General features: G+C 56.1%; 6 protein-coding genes across 6 annotated transcripts; 3 read left to right on the top strand and 3 right to left on the bottom strand.

Annotated features, from left to right (window-relative positions):
• Position 1: 1 nt before the first annotated feature.
• On the bottom strand, positions 2-2,333 carry C8Q71DRAFT_824358 (GMP synthase). Its single transcript, XM_047926259.1, has 10 exons — positions 2,198-2,333; positions 2,050-2,149; positions 1,887-1,999; positions 1,685-1,825; positions 1,412-1,627; positions 1,225-1,358; positions 743-1,167; positions 375-684; positions 218-323; positions 2-158 (listed from the first exon to the last, which is right to left on the bottom strand). Exons 1-10 carry the CDS (start codon positions 2,252-2,254, stop codon positions 141-143), a joined length of 1,620 nt encoding a protein of 539 aa, XP_047774737.1. The 5' UTR covers positions 2,255-2,333; the 3' UTR covers positions 2-140.
• A 122-nt stretch (positions 2,334-2,455) lies between these two features.
• On the bottom strand, positions 2,456-8,146 carry C8Q71DRAFT_781696 (exonuclease II; the record flags this gene model as incomplete). Its single annotated transcript, XM_047924886.1, has 17 exons — positions 2,456-3,293; positions 3,346-3,842; positions 3,899-4,078; positions 4,129-4,422; positions 4,473-4,723; positions 4,775-5,419; positions 5,477-5,621; positions 5,675-5,796; positions 5,847-6,000; positions 6,056-6,519; positions 6,567-6,746; positions 6,796-7,040; positions 7,095-7,410; positions 7,471-7,749; positions 7,802-7,840; positions 7,900-7,953; positions 8,143-8,146. 17 exons carry the CDS (start codon positions 8,144-8,146, stop codon positions 2,813-2,815), a joined length of 4,350 nt encoding a protein of 1,449 aa, XP_047774736.1. The 3' UTR covers positions 2,456-2,812.
• A 176-nt stretch (positions 8,147-8,322) lies between these two features.
• On the top strand, positions 8,323-9,477 carry C8Q71DRAFT_295848 (uncharacterized protein). The gene is made up of 3 exons (XM_047917619.1): positions 8,323-8,602; positions 8,722-9,074; positions 9,138-9,477. The coding sequence occupies exons 1-2, from the start codon at positions 8,375-8,377 to the stop codon at positions 9,004-9,006; spliced, it is 513 nt and encodes a 170-aa protein (XP_047774735.1). The 5' UTR covers positions 8,323-8,374; the 3' UTR covers positions 9,007-9,074; positions 9,138-9,477.
• C8Q71DRAFT_684835 (alpha-ketoglutarate-dependent sulfonate dioxygenase) lies at positions 9,454-11,082 on the top strand (the record flags this gene model as incomplete). Its single annotated transcript, XM_047919796.1, has 9 exons — positions 9,454-9,621; positions 9,689-9,879; positions 9,939-9,970; positions 10,022-10,141; positions 10,193-10,352; positions 10,413-10,609; positions 10,660-10,735; positions 10,795-10,861; positions 10,921-11,082. Coding segments are annotated over 9 exons (1,173 nt in total), but the record flags the coding sequence as incomplete, so codon positions are not given.
• Positions 11,083-11,360: 278 nt separating this feature from the next.
• On the bottom strand, positions 11,361-14,122 carry C8Q71DRAFT_781688 (uncharacterized protein). Its single transcript, XM_047924885.1, has 8 exons — positions 14,001-14,122; positions 13,409-13,951; positions 12,934-13,332; positions 12,836-12,881; positions 12,516-12,778; positions 12,330-12,461; positions 12,170-12,275; positions 11,361-12,113 (listed from the first exon to the last, which is right to left on the bottom strand). The coding sequence occupies exons 2-8, from the start codon at positions 13,853-13,855 to the stop codon at positions 11,617-11,619; spliced, it is 1,890 nt and encodes a 629-aa protein (XP_047774733.1). The 5' UTR covers positions 13,856-13,951; positions 14,001-14,122; the 3' UTR covers positions 11,361-11,616.
• Positions 14,123-17,553: 3,431 nt separating this feature from the next.
• C8Q71DRAFT_781673 (uncharacterized protein) lies at positions 17,554-17,846 on the top strand. Its single transcript, XM_047924884.1, has one exon. The coding sequence runs from the start codon at positions 17,586-17,588 to the stop codon at positions 17,826-17,828; it is 243 nt and encodes an 80-aa protein (XP_047774732.1). The 5' UTR covers positions 17,554-17,585; the 3' UTR covers positions 17,829-17,846.
• Positions 17,847-20,486: the final 2,640 nt, after the last annotated feature.

The following is a 20,486-nucleotide window of genomic DNA, read 5'->3' as shown; positions in this document are numbered from 1 at the left end:
AATGTAGATTTACAAGTGTATATTTTGCTCAAATGGAACGGGATGATCAGGAGTACAGGTCTATTCTACTCAAACACACAACAGGCACCGCTATGACACAATTGCTCCTCAATATTCCTCAATCATTCTACAGCCACTTTCTACAGCCACTCAATGGTCTGGAGAGAATACAGATGAGACGCGAGGATATATGCCGTGAAACGGTGTAGACACTCACAGCCGGCGGTTTGGACGAGATGTCGTAGGTGACGCGGTTGATACCTGCGACCTCGTTCGTGATTCTCGACGAGATCTTCTTCAGCACATCCGCCGGGAAAATAAACCTACACACGCAATTAGCAGTCCCGATTAATCGACGTCACAGTATGATTTACCAATCTGCTGTCATGAAGTCCTCGCTCTGGACCGCCCGCAGTGCGATGACCTGCTCGTACGTGCGCTTATCGCCCATGACGCCAACAGCGCGCACAGGCAAGAGCACCGCAAACGCCTGGCTGATTTGTTCGTACAGGCCCGCCGCGCGGATCTCCTCAATGTAGATGGCATCTGCCTTCTGCAGGATCTGTACCTGTTCGCGGTTTACAGGACCCAAAATACGGATAGCGAGGCCAGGACCTGGGAATGGGTGTCGCTGCACGAGCGGCGCAGGGATGGAGAGGAGGCGGCCGAGGGCGCGGACCTCATCTGGGAAGCGATCGACGTCAGCATCAATCTGAAAGAGAACGAGGGCAGGAAGCTTCACCCTTAAAGAGCTCGCGCAGAGGCTCGATGAGCTTGAGCTTCATGTCCTTCAGGAGGCCACCGACGTTATGATGAGTCTTGATCGTCGCGCTCGGGCCCTTGAAGCTGATGCTCTCGATAACGTCCGGGTAGAGCGTGCCCTGCAACAGCCACTCGATCTTGCCCTTAGGCTCGCCACCTACGCGCTCCTCTGCCTCCGCGGCAGCCTCGATCTTCGCTGCGACTTCCTCGAAAACGTTGATGAACGTGTTTCCGATAATGCGACGCTTCTGCTCGGGGTCCTCGACATCCGCAAGCCGCGAAAAGAATAGCTCGGAAGCATCGACGACCGTCAGATTCACGCCCAAGTCGCGATTCAGCATCGTGTGGACTTGCTTCGCTTCGTTGAGACGGAGGACGCCGTTATCAACCATGATAGCGTGGAATCTGAGACGGAACTGGTTTAAGGGCGAACGTCATCTCGGATGAGTATGAGAGGCGAACCTATCTCCAATGGCCTCATGCATGAGCTTCGCAGCTACAGTGCTGTCAACACCACCGCTGACTGCACCAATGACACGACCCTTCGGTCCACAAATTTGCCTGATTCGTGCGATCTCCTTGCCAATGAACTCTTCCTACAACTTGCTTGAGTTTTGCCAGAATGGAGCAGCAAAATGACAGCACAGACCATTGTCCACTTCGCCTCGCAGCCGCAGATCTTCAACACGAAGTTGCCGATCACCTCCTTGCCTTTGGGAGAGTGAGTAACCTCGGGATGAAACTGAATGCCGTAGAGCGGCTTGCTGTTATGCGCGAGTGCGGCGAAGGGAGCAGTGTTGGTGCGGCCAATTACGTGGAAGTCCGTCGGAGGCTCAGAGAGCTGATCGCCATGCGACATCCAAACCTGACATAGGATTCACCCTTGAGCGTCAGTTGACAAGTGCGAAACAATGTGCCATACCTGCATCTCTTCGCCGAGTCCTTCAAAGAGAGCATCCACTGACTGTACACCGGAGCCAGTCTTGTTTACTTGAATCTGCGCGAATCCGTACTCTCGGTGATCGCACTTCGATACTTTACCCTTCAACTGCCATGCAATCTCCTACTTGGCCGCAGCGTGAGGTGCTTGTTCTGCCTATCTGTGAGCCGATCCGAGAACTCACCTGGAGGCCGTAGCAAATGCCCAGAATGGGCACACCCAGCTCGAAGACATCGGGGTCGACATGTGGGGCATCGTCATCGTATACAGAATAAGGCGATCCCGACAGGATAATGCCTAAGCGATCCTTATGGGCGATATTGTGTATGTAGGTGGTGACAACTTACCCTTAGGTTTCCAGCTGAGTGCCTTGACCTTTTGGGTACATGGCATGAGCTCGGCATAGACGTTGAGCTCACGGCATCTCCTAGTGATTAGGTGACTGTACTGCGGATGAGCTTTAGCTTGGCCGACTGAGATGTCATCAAGACTTACCTGGGAACCGAAGTCTAGGATGAGGATGGTATCGAACTGGTCGTGAATCTCGGCCATCGCACAGACGACGTCGACGAGGAGGGAGCAGGTAAGAGTGGCTGAGGCGCGGATAGCAAAACGCGCCACCGCAATCAGCGCGTCGAAATAATTTTTGGACGTGACTCGCGTTTCCGCGCCAGGCGCGTACGCGGTCACATGCTCTCGTATGCAAGCGCGTCTGCAGTCTTCGCGCGCGCGGCGCATAGTCCAAACAAACAGACAGATTATTCATTGTACAGGCGCGTCAATAGGATTGCACCTAAATCTCATTATACAATGAGATTGAGAATGTAATGACTATGCGAGCAATGACCAGTTTCAACGGTACAATGACCGCGGTCGTTCGACGATAGTGAGTGGTGTCGATGATACAGTACAATCTTGATACAGGTACTTAGAGTGGTGGGGTTGTACACTGAACGTACAATAGACAACGAGGGCATTGGGTAACAGCGGTAGGATAGCGATGCACGGCGAGGGGTGAATTACACACTAAGATACAACACTATAGTCCCGGAAGTCCCAGTTGCAGGTTGATAAAATGATATACACTTGTATGGTCCAGAATCAACGCATTCACGAAACAAGGGGGTTAGAGGCGCCTCGACCACGCCCCCTGTACCCGCCTCGGAAGTCTCCGCGCGGCGGCCCTCCTCGTCCTCGGTTTGCGTTCGGAACAAAGCCACCGCGGCCACGTTGAACGAAGCCTCCTCGGGGAGGACCTGCTGGGGCTCCCCTCGGTGGCACAAAGTTTCCTCGAGGCGCAAACGGCGCTTTACCCCTGCCACCGTTGTCAGCTGGCCCTTGCGTCGCGGCGGTATCATCCGGAAGAGAGTGGTCTCCTGCAGGTGCCCCTCCTCGACCGTTGACATACGGGTGACCATCAGTGGATCGACCAGCACCGTTAGATGCTACGTGAGTCGAACCTCCGCGACCATTCGCCATGCCTGAATGACCGCCGCGGCCATTTGTGACGTGCGGCGGTCCACCACGACCGTTCATAAACCCTCCACGGCCACGGTTGGGGTTCGTCATGATGTGCACGGGAACGCCTTGGCTATAATCTTCATGAGTATTTGTTACGCCGCAAAGCACTACATCAAACATACCTGGGAGGCGCAGGTCGGAAACCAGCAACGGCCTGCTGTCCGTGCGGAGGCTGTATTGCAGGATAAGGACCAAAGCGAGGTTTGAACGGTGCCGACGGCTTCTGCTGCGTAGGCTGATCCGGGTTTGTCGATACCACGAACTGCGGATTCGTTAGGTTCAAGCAAGAGGTGAACTCCACCGTCGCGCCGCGGTACTGCGAACATCTGTCTCCGAGTGTCGTCCCCGCCATGAACGGTGCATCCCAGATCACATCCATGGACTTCGCATTCATGCCAATGACGATGCCTTTAAGTGACAGGGGGACGCTGCCCGAATCTTGTACCATCGTCACCCGGTCGCCCAGGGCAAAATGCTGGTTCTGCAGCCGGTAGACGGCGTGTGCGGGCTTCAGGATAGCCTGTCTAGGGATTTTCTTCACCATAGCCTTCTTGATAGCACCAGCGGACTTGGTCGAGGTGATCTGGTCCGCGAGTGCTTCAATCTCCTTAACAGTGTCCTGTTCCGATAACAATCAGTGGACGGCAATGATCGAGATGACATAAGGAGACATGCCTTCTTCAATTGGTCACAGAATAGGGAGACGGGCTCGAAGTCGCGGACGCCCTTCGAGTGCAGCCATTGCTTCACCTCCTTCACTCGGCTGTCCGCATCAGCGCCCGGGAAGACATCGGGTGCGGTCAGCATCGCGTCGCCTCCTCGGTCCAGCGTCCGCATGACCTCAGGGTACTTCTCCTATATGCAACGTTCAGACGCATGTCTATCGTTCAGGCATCTGGACCAACCTTGTACTCCCGGATCAGATCCACAGCCTTCTCGCTGAATTCCCAGTACCGCCCATCCTTGCGAGAGTAGTCGATGACCTTCAGGCCCTTCCCCTCAAACTTGAGACTCAACCCGAGGTTGTTCTTCTGATTATCGCTTGTGATGACCATGAAGCTCGACGTGATCTTCGACAACGCTCGCCCAGACAGCCCAACCATCTCGCCGGCCTTGAATGAAGGGAAGTACCTGCTCGACATACGGTTGTTGACGATGCTCGTGAACTTGTCATTCTCTGTTTCTTCTGATGGGAAGAACTGCATGGGCCGTCAGCGTGTTGAGAGATCAAGCGACGGTATGATCCTACCGCAAGGATGACAGAGAGCGTGTCTGCGGTCGCTGCAGAGACCGAGGCAGCGACCCCGTAAGCGTGTTCGCCAAGGAAGAAGACCTTGCTCCCTTCCGGGAATTCTTCAGACAACGGCGGCGGCTCCTTCTCAATGTACCGGGGGTCTTCGGACACGACTTCCGATACAGTCAGCTGTACAGGCTGCTCCGTCTCTTTCTCAGGGCCCTCGTAGTCCTTCACGAAGGCACCCGTGTCCAGGCGCTTCATACCTACAGAGGCGTTACCTCACAGAACCAACATCTGAAGGCACTCCTGCTCACCCTTCAGAGGCCGGACGTGTACAAGGACATCGATGTCGCCCATGATGACACCGCATCGCTTCGAATAAAACTGCTCCTTCTGCTCCGCCTTCGACTTCCACAGCGAGAGACCGTGCGCTGAGTGCGGGTTCGAGATGACCTTCAACGGCTTTCCAGGAATCACAGCCATCTTCTCGTACTTGAACAACGAGTCCGACACCGAGGTGACCATACCCTCCTGCAGGAACGGCCAGCCAATGAACGTGCGCCGACCGATCATCTCGTTGGCGACGTCCTCTGCCTTCCTCTGCTCGTGCGGGTTCTCGATGTGCACGAGCATCGACTTGTTGCGACTCTCCGACCCGTGCACATTGACGCCATGATAGCCCAAGGACGCGGTGTGCGGAAGGGTCTGAAGCGACGGGAAGCCTGCGAGGGAATCCGCGCCGAGGTGTACGCCGTCCAGAAGACCTTCCAGAAGGTGCAATCCGTCCAATGTCGGCAAGTCGAAGGGTTCCATCCTGCAAAAGCATCGGTGCAGGTTGGGGAAGAAACCGGGTAAAGAAGAGGGGTAGTAGGTCGGCTCTCCCCCGTCGTACGAGAACATCGTGCTGGTTCCAAAGGAATTACGACGCTGCTCTTCGTCCGTCAGACGGTGTTCTCGTGCTGTAAAGAACATCGATGAGCCTCATGGTTCTCAGACGCTCAAGGAATGATACTGACAATGCATTGCAGCAAGGAGCCGCTTCTCATCAATGAAGGGTATTTTGACGATCGCCTCCCACTCTGCCTTCTTCCCGTTGAGATCTTGTTCAAACTCTTCTGGATAGAAGTCAAGGATCGGCGAGCTGGAGTCCGTCATGAGGTCCTGCGGTGGCGCGACTTCAGCGTTAGTCAGACCACCCGTATTAGAAGACCTACCTTGAACGCCAACGGGATCATCTCCATACTGGCCGCGGGAAGTACACCCATGAGCTGTTCGAACGGCCGGAACGGGGTTCCCAGGTCAAAGTTGAACGTCATCTGATCAATGCCCTTGAGGTCTGGACTACGGTCAGGAAGGTTCGAATCTATGCGACAACGACGCGCTTACCTGAGATTCTAGGGGCATAATGGTAATTGTAGAACCAAGACCACGACGCTACTCCGCTGTAGTAGTAGTGCATGACCCACTGCATACCCTCGATATAGCGGTATATGAGGGCGTGCATTTCCTCCGGGGTGTCATAACCTATCTCCAGCTTGCCCTAGAAGCCAGTTCAGTCACTTCGTCCGACGATAGTACGCATATTCTCGACTGACCTTGTAGTAGTTCCGCTTCCACTCGTCCATTTTGTCGTGAATCGACATCTCATAGCGAGCATCGAAGTCCCCGTCCTTGTCCTCCTCCATCACCTTCGCCTTCTCGTACTTGGCCAGGATGCGATCGACGGCCGCCCTGCTCTCTTCATCATCCTCGTCCTCCCATGCGTCCTCCTCCTCCTCTGCCTCCGGTTGCAAGGCCTCCCCGTTCTCCGGTAGCGGCTCGTCTAGCTCGCCGGGGAAGCGCCATGTTATGAGGTTCTGATCGTCCTCGTCGTACTCATCCCACGTCAGGTATAAGTGCAGCTCCTCAGCGAGGTTAGTGATGAATAGTCGATCCCGAGCGGGGAAAATGTTCGGCATTGTCAACCGAGCCCTCCGTGTCTCTGGGGACGGAGGATCCCTGTGCTGCAGTATGAACTCCTTGACTTGCTCGAAGACTTGTCGTTGTATCTTCGTCAGAACTGTGCGATGTCAGGAAATGGATATGAGACAGAGGACAAAGACGCACCTAGCTTGTTCCGCTTGCGGGCGGCATCCATCTCCTTCACGTGCTTCGCTTGCTTCCCCTTGTACCAGTTCAGATCCGCGTATTCCTTCTCGAATACCTCCCGCTCCCAGTCGGCCATCTCGTCCAGAATCACTTGCAGCCGCTTCGTATTGATGACACCGCTCTCGTTCAGATACCCATCTGCAGATACTGGTTAGCTACGGCGGAATCTGAGTAAGGCCGTACTAACCTAGGGATGGTAGGACCTTCTTGTACACATCGAACAGCTTCTCCAGACCATTCTCATGAATATGGAGGTCGGGCAGGTTAGGTAAGAAGTCGTTTCCGACGAACACTGCCAGCAGGATGAAATCGTCGATGACATGCTCTAGGCTATATTCGAAGGGGAGCATGGGCTCTATGTCGTGGAACTCGAGGTCCAGATACTCCCGCATCAGGGTGAGATGCAGCAAATAGAAGTTGATCGACTCAAGACTGCGACCTCTGTTTCAGCTACTGAAGTGACAGATGTACATTGAGGCGACATACCTCTTGTTGCCTTTGCTCCTCGAAGCTGGGCCAAACTTCACCTCCTCTCGCAGCAGACAAAAGTGCGGGTCGTGACTCAGTAGTCCCAGCATGATGAGATCCGCATCGAGCCCGTACAAGCAATGACGGACGTTGGGGTCGTAGTCGGGCTGCGCACGCGACAACCGAATGTACTCCATGATCTTGTGTTCACCTTCGCCTGGAACGTCGTGTCCTGACAACACGACGGTAACGTCTCGCCAGTTCGCATCCTCCGAGATCTTCTTGTTCACGAAGTAGCGCAGCTGTTCGGACAGCCGTGCCATGAACTCCGTGCCTTGCAAAGGTGGTGGTCAGGATAAGCTTAGCACTTTTAGAGTCGAGTATTGTAGCGCACCTGGTGTAATACAGTTGCTGTCGAATGCCTTCGTATCCGGCAGCTTCTCCCCTTTCCGCTCCGCCTTCTCCTTGACCTCCTTAGCCTCCTTCGCCGTACGGAACCGGCGACTCCGCTGCTGGTTCATCTTCGCACGCGGGGCTACGCCATCTATCGCCATGAAGAACAGCTTCTTGGGCTTGATCTTGCCGAAAAGGTGATCCACATAAGCAAAAATGGAGGTGAAGATCTGCTCTTCGGATAGCCGGAAGTGCGCGTCTCCGTCATTGGGATGCGAGCCTGCCCAGGGTGTCACGGCACGAAGCTGCATAGGGTCGTGCACGGCACTCACAATTGTGGATAATGCCGTTGAAGTCAACGTAGAGGTTGTCTGCATCGAACCGTCAGACATGCCGAATTGGAAGTCGACTCAGGGCGGCGGTCACACACCAAACTCGGGGATCTTGTTCTCCTGAATGAGTTGCGACGTCAAGGGGTAACGTTCTCTGCACAGGTTTAGATTATGAAGAATATTCACGCATTGGAACTCACGATATATATCTGAAGAACTGCGTAGACACTGTTAGAGCCACCGACCCGGCAGCGACGAAAGACTTGGCGACTGACCTTCGGAATCCCTAAAAAGTGGTGTGAGATTCAAGCTATAGGCACAACTGGGAGATATTCACTCACCCATGTCGGATAATGCACAGATGAAGTGAGTAAACGAGGAGCAGACCTGCTCCTGAGGTGGATGTCGGTGTAGCGCTGAGGCCCGAGGGCGACGCGCAAGGCGCGCGTCCTCCGCATTCTAGTCACGTGGGAGCGAACCTAGTTCCCGATCAGGCACCGTCACTTATGGTGGTCTGTACGCTCGTGTCAGACTGCAGCTGTTGTCTACATAGACTGTATACTTTCCGACGTTATGCTTTGCTGCTCTGGAACCATTGCGGAATTGCTTTCCGCAGAGATGCGCCTCAGGTCCCCTGCTCAGGCTCAGTCACGGTTTTGGCGACGACTCAAGCCTGAATCGCGTCTACCCAGCGGTACACTAGAGCCTAATGCGTTGCGGGTTCAGCTAGCATTGTTGTCTCGTCTGTGTGCGCTTTTCTGCTCGACCAGCTTCGCAGCAAGTGTTTACCAGGTCTTACCGGTGAGTGTACACATAGAACGACTCGCAACCCGACGACTCAACCTACGATGCTCGCCCTGCTCGGCTTGTGCCTGATGTGCTCACCTCCGTCGGAATGTTGCATTTCTGGCGTCAAATAGGCTCGAATTTGTGCTCAAGCGTCGACGTCTGCTCTAAGCTCGTCGCCCGAGAGTCGTTCGTACATACGGTGTCCGAGATCAGGCCCGCTCGGCGGAATACACCATTTGGTGCTGTTCTCCCGTCTACAGGGCCTCGGGTCGCGCAATCTGTCGTTCTCAAGCCATATCCAGCCATATCTATCTGTTCTCCAGCACGCCCCTGCATGTGGGGTACGGACGTGGATAACGGCTCGCCGCGACGCCGCCTACACGGGCGCCTGTAGGTGCGTCAACCCTCCTGCCTAATCGCAGTCGCGGCGAAGACGACCCATGACCAGAGATGCAAACTGTCTATGGCACCGCATCATGCGCAGGTTCGACGTCGATGGTTCCGATTCTAAGGCTCAGAAGCTGATACTGAACGACATTGCGAACAGGGCATCATTGGGAATGCAGTGAGAACACCTTTCCCGGACCAATGCTTATCACGACGGTACCTGCCAATCGAACAATGCTCACGACATGGATGCGCAGCAAGCCCAGATCTCGCTACCTGTCCCACGGAGTGCGCTCTCCACTGAGAGGTGAGTTCATTATGGTGTATCGCGGTCACGTGTACCGTGTGTCGCCATACCCCCTTCCACTCGCGCTATACGGCCTGTGCCTTTCGCATGCGCAGGTGAACATCAGCTCGACTATAAATGAGAACAGCGACATTCATGGTCTGCATCGCCGCCGATCCTTCATTTCGAAATGGCTCCCGTCGCAACCTCTGACTCTGCTACCACCAACGGCACCACTAACGGTGCCCAGCCATCCATCGAAGCCTTGAAGGCTAAGGTGGCGGGTACCTTCAACCCGTTCTACTCTCCTGAGGCCGGTGATGAGAACGACGAGGGCTACGAGTACGCGAAGTACAAGGTCCGTCTGTATTGATCGCCGATAGCGCCTTAAGATCAATGATCTGACTTATTCCTTTCATGTGTAGCCGCACTTCCCTGACGTCAAGTGGGAGCCCCTCGGACCTCAAGAGGTCACTGATCGCGGCCTTCTCGCTGATCCGGAGAAGAAGGCGCTGCTTTCCGCTGCCACCAAGGTTCAGAACCTCACACCCGCCATCGGCACTGAGCTCTCCGGCATCGATCTCAGGCAGCTCTCGGACAAGCAGAAGGACGAGCTGTAAGTTCTTGACATAATCGCAAGCATGTTCGTATCTGATCTATGTACGTGTAACACAGTGCGCTCCTCGTGGCCGAGCGGGGCGTTGTCTGTAAGTATTCATGACAGTATGAAGCATGATATGCCCCTGACATGCATTCAGTCTTCCGTGACCAGGAGATCAACATTCAAGAGCAGCTGGAGCTGGGTCGTCACTGGGGCCCTCTTCACAAGCATGCGACCACCCCTGTTCCGCGGGAACCCGGCCTGGAGGAAGTCCATAGTACGTTTTATCGTACTAATCCCGCTCAATATCCGCTCATAGTGGTTCCAGTCGTCTACAACGACGGTTCTCGCCGCCCCGACCCGTCGGCGTTCTCGAAGCTAGAGCTCTGGCACTCTGATGTCACATACGAGCTCCAACCCCCCAGCACCACGTCCTTGAAGGTCATCACCGGTCCCCCGTACGGCGGCGACACCCTCTGGAGCTCCGGGTGAGTTCACCTCCGTCGAGCGCGTATTACTTCATTCGCTGACGGGGCGTCTACCATCAGCTACGCTCTCTACTCTTCATTTAGCCCCGGCTTCCAGAAGTACCTCGAGGGGCTGTCCGCCGTCCACAGTGCTGTGGCGCAGGCAGACGGGTCGCGCGCCGCCGGCCACACTGTCCGTCGTGAGCCCGTCGAGAGTATCCACCCGGTGGTGCGCGTCCACCCCGTCACCGGCTGGAAGTCCGTGTACGTCAACCCCGGTACGTCGATTCATCTCCGCTCCGAGGACGCATCGCTCACGGACCATCAGGTTTCACCCGCCGCATTGTCGGCGTGCCGAAGGCGGAGAGCGACGCGATTCTCCAGCTCCTGTTCCGTCAGATCGCGTACGCAGTTCACTTTCCCACCCCGATCGTCCGTACTGATGACACGCTGCCGCTGCCAGTGTGAACGTCGACTTCCAGGTTCGCTTCCACTGGGAGCCCAACTCCATCGCCTTCTGGGACAACAGGGTGAGCTGCAGATCAGCCGACGCCAGCTCGCTGCCGACCCTGACATGTCTCCCCGCTAGGTCGTGACGCACAGCGCTACGTTCGACTTCTGGCCGCACACTAGGCACGCGCTCCGTGTGACGCCGCACGGCGAGAGGCCTACTTCCGTCGCCGATTATGAGAGCAACACCGGCAAGGTTGCGAAGGACCGCCAGCTTGCTATCTGGGAGCAGGAGGGTGTGCTGGACTTGGTTCTCAAGGGCGCGAGCCCCGCGAACGGTGCTGGCGCGAACGGGCAGGCAAAGGCTCGCGGTTACAACGACTGAGTAGAACAATCCGGAAAGATGTACAGTACCCTCGGAGGTGTATGTAGAATACCGCGGCGCGTGTCTTGCGGCAGATAATAGGGCTGCAGACGCATGCATCAATCTTCTGTGCGGCGCGTGGACCTGAGATCGATCATCGCACATCGTCGATCCTGTCACATCTGTCAGCCACTCAGCGGGATAAGATCCCCAGGGCCGATGACACGAGGACATTCATTAAAGACATATATTCTGTAGTCAATTACGAGAAGCTGAGACACGAGGCAGCATACACAGGTACACACCAACACAGACATGGAAGGGAGTGCCGGAGACAAGACGACTGAGGTTACTGTATGTTGGACTAGTCACAGCAGACAAGATACGATAGTGCAAGTCATGAGAGGAATGCGCGGAAGTCATGCAAGGATAGTGCATAACGCATGCACGCTAGAAGCCCTCAGACCGAGCTTACTGAGGAGACGCCCTTGCGTGCGACGGAGGGTGCGACGTCCTCAAGTAGGACTGATGTTCCGTCGAGTACCCTGCACGAGACGAGGATGAAGTCATCCATGGAGGTGGAGGGACCGGGCCACCTTCAGCGTGCGCTTGTTGGGGCGGGGGCGGAGGCGGCATCATCTGCGCGTGGGATGGAGGAGGGCCGCCCGTGGAATTCATCAGCTGGTAGGAATGCGGGTGAGGAGACGGGTGTCCAGCATGTGGATGCGGAGGTGCATGGGCGGGGTGGTGGCTCTGGTGCATGGGCGACGGAGGAGGAGCCGCCTTCTGTTGGTCATACGGCGCATGCATGATAGCAGGGCTCTGTTGATGATGCGAGCTTGACTGAGACTGTTCTGTGTCTCCTCCGCCTCTGGCTGACTGCGTCGACGCGCGCAAAGTCTGCAAGTCAATTGGCGCCGCCTTGCCATCCGCGCCCTTGTCGCGCTTCCGCATCAGCTTTGCATAATCTATCATTGTCATCAAGTAAGATGCAAGCTCGACGGATCGAAGCATATGCACTCACGCAAGCCGCAAGCATTGCACAGCGTTCTAGCCCCATCGGGACCACGCCTCCACTCCGGCGTTTCACGGATGTTGCACGAATGACACTTGCCGGGCGGGGTTGCGCGCTGTCGTTATATCAGCCACGTCTGACTGAGTAAACAACGACATACAGTACTGACGCTTCGCTTCCTGTACTTGCTCTTCGGCTGACCGGGAGCTGAAGCACTGGCGCTAGTCGCCCGTTTACTGCGAATGATTTCCATATCTTTCTCAGCCGTAGCCCGGTCGCTGATCTCAAATTGAGCCTGAGCCTGTGAAACCAATGTGTCAGTGTCCACACTACTAAAACATATGCGACAACTCACATCAGGATAGCTGTTTGGGGCCGGAGGGTCGTTCTCTTCACGAGCCATGTCCTCCCACGGCCGCTTCGGCGGGCGAGTGTGATCTTCAGGAACGCTCGGAGGAGCTGCCGGGGCAGGAGCGCTCTCCCTTGGAACTGCACCCTCAGGAAGCGACAAGCGTCTGACTTCCTCCAACAGACGCATGACGGTATTAGCGCGCCAGGTCATTTCCGCTACTTCTTGCGGCGAAGGTTGGGCGTGTGGTTGACTAGTTTGCAGTTGTGCTGAATCGATTTGTGCGTCAGCTCGCAAATGGATGACAGGTCAGATTGAATACATACCCCAGTGATGCGAGAACTGATGAAGAATGGAACAGTGCTTGTAGATCTAGTGAAAGACACATTCAGCGGCTGCATAGAATGTGGCGCGATATGCTAACCTCCGAAAGGGTGCTTTGCCGCACGTTGAATTTCTCGGCCTCGTTCGGGCTAAGCGCTACACTACGCGGGTCCACAGGGGCAGCCACGAGCGCTGGTCTGGGGAACGCACCATAGTGGTGTGGCGGAGGCGGAGGCGCATGCGGCGACCAGTGCTCGGGGGCGACAGGAGGCGGGTAGGAGCCCGGAGGATGCTGTGGAGGGACCTGGGGAGGGACCGCATAGTGCCGTGGTGGCATGTGAGTGACAGGCGGAGGATATGGGTAGCCCGGCGGAGGCGGGTACGGAGCCGAAGGGTGCACAGACTCGTGAGACGTGGGCACTGGAACCGGGGGCGCGGTGCCGTACGATGGCGGAGGCTGCGACGCGTAAGACGGGTGTGGCGGAGGGTACGCGGTAGCCTACAGAATGCCCGATCGATGTGGATGCACGATTAGCTACATCACGTCAAGACCACATCTCATGAACGATGCTTACGTGAGAGCGCCCCGGAGAGGCACTGACGCCGACGCCCGATTCGGACCGCGGACGCTTCGAGGTATTTTGCGGGGACGGATCGCCACGGGAGGGAGGCGGTCCAGAGGAGGCAGGCGCTATTGAAGGCGGCGGGGCCTGCTGAAGAGGCGCATACTGCATGTCCGCCTTTGCAGGATATTGAGTCTTCGGACTTTCGTGTGGCGGTGGCATGCTCTGAGGATGCTGAGACGTCGGTGCTGAGCTCTGCGCGCTCGAACGGCTCCACGAGGACGCGTCATGACGACCGACGCGGGCATGTTCCGTCTGCGCCCCGCCAGGCGGTGCCGTAGAACCTTCCTGCGCTCGGTGCTGAGGAAAGTTCAGGTCCTTAATTGATGGGAGGCGAACATCGTCTCGACCGCTTGGCGGAGGCGGGTGCGAATAGGAGCCCTGGTATGCGGAGGCCATGACAAAGAGACAGAAAGACTGGTGAAGGTGCGCAAGGCAAGGGCAGCCCGAAAGTGAGGCTTCCTCGTGTTTTCGGGGACGATCTCAATGACCACGCTATACGATGCCTTAGTATGATGACGAATAATAACGGAGAAAGGCCTACAATGCAGACGGAGGCAAGGCAGAGGTACTGGAGGCGAGAAGAACGCGCTGGAGGGGGACTGGAGGGGCCGGAGGGCAGAATCGAGGAGAGATCTGGGAGGGACGCGGTGGGCAGGAGGAGGAAAGGAAACAAAGACAAGAGTGCCGCAGAGCCAGATCATCGACGAATCTGAGCGGAGATTCAACTTGGTGGCGCCGAACGGGCATCGGGCAATCTCGTCAAACTCCGATACAGGGCGGCTCGAGCCTACCTCGGGCGCCTTCGCAGCCTTGTTCCACCTGGCCCTGCCCCCTGTTGTCTCTTGTGCCTCCCAATTTGTGCTATTGCGCGGCGCGGCCGGCTACAGCAACGCTGGCAAGCGGCGTGGGCGACGAGAGACGTCGAACATCGCGTAGGCATGGGAAAACAAGATCCATCATATCTGGAGAACCGGCCGACCGGGAATCTGAACTGCCCGATACTAGATCCACTCTGTACGTAAATCCACATCGCGGCACGGCGAATCTGCGGGAAACATCGGCCCTCGCCCCATCGGGAATCAGCCGCCAAATCGCAGGGATCCGATGCCTCGGTCCTCCTCCGCGCCCTGCCTCCTCAGTCGCTCACTGCTCCCAGGACCTGAGTTCCTTCCCTTCTACCATGAACCTACGCGTAGCGACCGCGGGCGTAGAACGAGCGAACTGTGGGTCCGGTGGCATCGGCGAACTCTGCGTGAAATTTCTTGCGAGCGCCAGAGCGCGCCTGAAGCATGATCAGTTGCTAGAGCTGGGCCCGAATCCGCAGATGGCCGCCAAGGTGCCTGGGGAGTCAGATCCAATGACTATGAGTGCGTTTCACCCGCGCGGTTCAACATTCCCGTGAAGCAGATCCCAGCGGTCGCAACATAGCTAACATCGCAATCCCCGGGGACGACCGAGGTTACGAACATGGCCCCCAGCCTGATGAACCTCGCACACACAGGGGCATATGTCGGCCTACGATGCATCGGCCATCGTCTAAAGCACCCGCGAACTTCGCGAGAAGTGGCGCCTCAGAAGAACGAACAACCGCCTGCTTGACCAATGCCTGACAGGGGAAGCCCCTTCAAGGAGACTTTCCCTGGTCAGGACCTGCCAAGATAGACACTTCCTCCGCAACGACTAGATTCCTTGTCGGGCTCATTCCAAACCTTGGTAGTCATATGTCAGTCATCGGCGACTCCCTGAGCAAGCAAGCATCACCTGTTCTCACCATCTCAACGGTGACCTGAATTGCAGCGCCCGATAGCCGTCCTTGCCGACCATATGAGTTCGCGGTGGTGCCATATAGGGCATCAAACGTCGCCTGCTAGCGGTTGAGTGACCAATGAATTGCAAGGTTCATCAGATCCACCCACGCGGAGACCTAACAATGTGGACTCGAGGTGAGCACCGCCTAACCGCTACCTTACTCGCAGTTCCATCTAACTTATGTACCAATGCATCAGAAGGGCGGTATACATGACGTGTCGCGCATGGTCTACGCACCCGCAGCGCATGCATACGCAAATTCGAGATGAAGAGGCAATGGCGCGGCCTCATCTGAGATGTTCTGGACGTGTCATGGATCCTTTGCGACAGCGGAGGTGAGGCATACGCCTCACTACCTGATTAATGCATTGGGGGAACTGACAGTTAGGGTGGAGAACATACATATCAGGATCGATTTACTCACAAGGTGCTCCGAACGGTATCCTCGTGGGCGACGAAGCGGTACTTCGCGAGTCCTTACAGAGCCATTTGTCCACGGGATGTCAGCGACGCTGGAAACGTCATGCCATCCCTGTCTATCGCCGATACAGACGCTTCGTGCATCTGGATGCGAACGCGATCATATCAAACGCTCGCAGGTCAATCCATTCGGAGGCTGACCTGCCAACTTGCGTGCCATACTTGGGTACGGGGACTATGTAACCGGCTTTTTCGACGGGGCCCGAGTACATTGTGGCGACGAGGCTCAGGCCATGCCAGCAGACGTTTGGCGTTCACTGACGCAGATGCCAAAAGGAATCCGCGGTATCATGACAAACCTTGAGCCTAGCAAGCATAGCGCTTTACGGAGAGTTCAGCCAGCCAACAGTCAGCCAGCGCACAAGTCCGAGTCGTCCGTGGCGGCGGTGAAGACGTGCGTGGTGGCATGTTCCCGCGACGGCGGGACTCCCGCCCGCACAGAAGCTCAGAAGCGGATGCATCCAGATCCGGAAGCTGTCCAGCGTCCGATAATACTCAGATTTGCCGATCCATCGCCGACGCTATCGAGATATTGATTTTCTTAGTTCCCTCGTGGCGGAGATCTACAAGCACCTACGCTCATTGGCCTCCCGCACTGTATTTCAATCTCCGGCGGCTTGGTCGCCATGCGGCTATCTAATTTCGAGTTCTGAGTTTGCCCCTAGACCACGACTGTATAACACCGGCAGTCCTCGTCACCGTTTTATTTGGGCGTACGGACGGCGTTCCGGCCAGATATTGAGCAATGTCCGTCCCGGGCGCGCATACGGCCAAAAAAGCGATAGGTTCAAGTTGTGGCATTATACGACGGACACAGCCCCATATAGGTGTGCGAAGGGGACAATGCCAGTGTACTGTGCTGGACGTCTCGATATCGATGTGCGTTCGTGATGCATAGGCCTAAGGCAGTCAAGGAAGGCAACGCCGCTGATCTACCTTTGCAATTACCCGGATCCGGACTGGCTTGGTCCAGGTATGCTCCAATGGTAAGCTATTTCTTCCGCTTCTTGACGCTGTACTGTTCTGATAAAGCATCAGGTTCGTGGCTGTGGCACAAACGTCTCTGGCCTTCACGATGACTTCTCGTAATGTTACTAGGCGCGCTTCTAGTACCGCTATACTTAACCTGCATCCGGAATGAACTGCATTCCCGCGGGCCGCAGCGGTCAGCGCATCCTCATCCACACGCGATGTATGGTCACGGAAGTGACTGCGACACAGATCTGAACCGCATGGCGACGCCGCCCGCCCGGTCGGCGAGGCGTTCAAGTTCATTCAGTCGCTGAGCCCACGACGCAGGATTACGAGCAGCCCCGAAGCACTCGGCCCACATTCATATCGCTACGGTCTGGGTCATGACTGAAACGATTGCACTCAGCGAAGATGGCTGTTCTACACGCGCCGCGTCTATGCCGGCGGGAGCATACGTCATCTCCTCCGGTACGTCTGGTCAAGATTCCCACTTATGACTCATGAGTGTTTTGTGCTAGCTCTGTGGCGTTCAGGGTGGTGAGAGCGATATCGCCTCCTTCGGTTCTCACATGAGCGCGCTCGCAGTGCACGGCCGATGACCACGGCCACGTAGTCAGATTTGCGCGTTGTCCCTGAAGACCCGCTACGTAAGCTCTCTGTAGCGTATGCTTGACTGTCGTCGGTGTGTTCGCGCTTGTCCTTACGGCTTGAACTCTCACATTTTCTTCGGCTAGAGTCTCGCAGGATCTTCCTTCAAGTTTCCCGCGACCAACAGCCACAATTGGAATAGTGGCGATGGTCGTTCCGCTTTGGGTTAACGGTGAGTTAGTAACACAGTCTGTTGACGTGTTAATCATCAGAGATAATGTTGTGGCTTTTATTCAGTCTAGTAGTGGTTGCCGTCCTTGGTCATCGTACGCACGGATCAGCGGCTCTCTTCCGATTGAGGCAAGCCCGCGCGCAGAGGCGCTCGACAATTGTGCATAGGCGTGAGCAACGGTTGAACGAAAATGTCTGGCCTTCGCACGGCGCGAGGAGCTTTCGAGGAGCAGAAAACACGCAAATAAAGTCACGAGAGAATCCACGCTCATCCTCGTCCTATCGGTAAGCCCCGCGTTGACAGCCTGGCTCGTTCGTTTGCCTGCTTGGCTGGGAGTATGAGACCCTTCCGCAAATATCGGATGGTTCTGACATCTAGGGTACTGCATGCAGGGATATGCGCATTGCCACGTCGGGCCAAACTGCAAGGGCCTTAGCTCGCTTGGTCTGCCGTTACTTATTCCTCATTAGCCGCTCGCAACGCGGAGTTCGCTCGACCGGCGTTGGCGTCCTCCGAAGCTTGGTCGCACCTTCCGAAGGGCAGTGCCTACGTTGTTTGGCACCGTCGTCCCCACACGCCTCGTGTGATCTGCCATCGGGATCGCCAGTCTCTGCAGGTGTCTTGGCTGGTTCGACGTCTCCGCGTTGACGGAAGTTGACGGAAAACATCACCCCTCAAGCCTTTCGAGTCAGCACACCCTGGCCCAAACTGAATGCACTAGCGATGTCGCCTGTCACAGTCGGGAGGGGCCGCGCGTGGTCATCGCAATTCAATTCAGATATGAATGGACGATTGCGGGTGCAGAATGCCATTACAAATACTCTGACGTCGTGGTGCCTAGAGGAATCTTAGCCATGCCTCGTTTGATGGTTAATGTTTTGGTCCCAGCTTCTGTTCGGCTCTCCCATGGTAACGGGTGTCGTTTCAGGCGCCTCCGCCTTGAGCTGCGTCCGTGCACAGTGTTGCGCCCACACGGCCCCGTCGTCACTGGGATGCTTCAACCAGCCCCGACGCCACCGGTATCACACCCTTGGATGTAGAATGCTGACTGGCCTGCGGCAGTCCGAGTCCGAGTCGTTGTAGTTCATCTACTGTAACATCACTCTCCGTGGCCGACGATATTCAGTCCGCTGTCTTTCAGTCGTGTTATCCTGTCCACCTATTCGCCACCCTCGTTTGTACGGCCGCGCGGACACAGACAGCAAGCCGTCGGCAGTTGCCTCGGTGAAGCAGGTGGGACCCGACTTCGTGTCAAGTCTTGATGATATATTTGGCTCACTGGCATGCGCCGCGGGGCGGCTATGGAAAACGCTCCTCCAACGGTAATCCTGTACATATGTGCTGCGCACTGGAGAAAGGCAAAATCATGGTACATAGATGGATGGTCAGTCTACGGTGCATTGGCAGTGCAAATTAGCACTCCTATAGTCTGCTTATCCAGAGCCTCAGGCTGAGCTCGAGCGCCACGGGTCTACCACCGGCATTAACTCATTCCATGGCCGCCGGTGGAGCACGACAGTACTCGTCCGTCAACGTCCAACCCTCAAGTTTCTGCAGAGTTAACTGGCCTGGGTGTTAATGGACGTACCAGCAATGATTCCGGCTTTTCTCAAGCGAGGGTGAGTAGTCGCAGACAGTTCACTATCCGTTTCAATTGATCTAGTACTCACGGACTACAACCGTGACGATGATGAAATTGATAGGTCAACGGAACGAACGATGCCTTGAGTATCGCTTACTAGTAGTTCCCCGCAGCACATCATGCCGCGGCGTCGATAGGACGTGGTGCTTGCCCTGTACCCATAAGTCAAACTTAAGTCGGTGAGTACCTACATTGCGTTGCCAGTGGAAGGTTACCGACAAGATTATTCGTTCCATCCTACGGACTACGAAGTGCCCATCAGTACATATATGGGGCTGGCACTGATGCACCTGCGCGGGTCCGGTCCAAAGGTTTGAGTAGTATGTCATGCCCATCCGAATCCCGAAGACGATCCGCTGCGGAGGACACGTCAAGTGTGATCTAGGCTCCACAACACCGCGGAATTCCTCTGCTACGGTTGTTATTTAGTATGTGCGCTCAAGTGAACTCGGAACTGAAGCCACCTTCGACGCAAAGGGAATCCCTTTCCGTAGGCTTGGCTCTAGTGGTACTCAAGCACCTCTATTCTCCCTCGGGACATGTCAGTCCTTCGCCGCTCTTCCTCACAAATCACGGCGTGTCCCGAAGGTGATGTTCCACAAGACCTTCAGTTCGCGGTCTCACTGGAGACCGGGCCAATGTGGGGCCAGTTAAGGTAAGCATTATAATACCATATCTCATTGCAGTCGAAGATCAACGTATACTAGGGCCTGATCAAAAAGGTGCACATTGAAGAGATCGAGGTGGCACATCATGCGTGACATGCCGTGATACAAGCTCAGGCTGTATGTGGTCACATATGGCGGTGCAGACACAGCGGACGACCTGTCGCGTCCGTGGAGCAATGGCACGCACTAGTATGATACTCCTTCAGGCCACTCACAGCGTTGAGCCTCGCCTTGGTGCGGAGAGACACCGACGGTGTGCGGCGCCGTCTTGCGGTGATACCATGTCTCCAGAGATGCATCGACGTGCTATGCACCCCGGTGCGAACGAACATTGCTCGATGCACCTCAGCAATGTGTAGCTACAGTGTACTCTCAGCAGGCGTGCCCAGGGGAGACACCCCGGCCCACAGTGTCCTCCGGTTCGTACAACGCGTTCGCCCATGATTTCCGGCCTGCCCCGCTCATTGAACAATCCAAGTCACGTTCCTGCACGCTCGCCGCATCAGAATCCGTCATGTCTATCATGGCGATGAGGTACTTCACCATAACGCCGATTAGGGGAGGAAGCCATGCGTGGTGGGCAATGGATATGTAGGAGCGTGAGGGTGCTGTGCGAGCTGTCCCAGGCTGGTGCCG

The sequence above is a fragment of the Rhodofomes roseus genome, assembly GCF_022264815.1.
Source record: "Rhodofomes roseus strain CIRM-BRFM 1785 chromosome Unknown C8Q71scaffold_25, whole genome shotgun sequence".
NCBI lineage: Eukaryota > Fungi > Basidiomycota > Agaricomycetes > Polyporales > Fomitopsidaceae > Rhodofomes > Rhodofomes roseus.
This window is presented reverse-complemented; position numbering and strand designations above follow the sequence as displayed.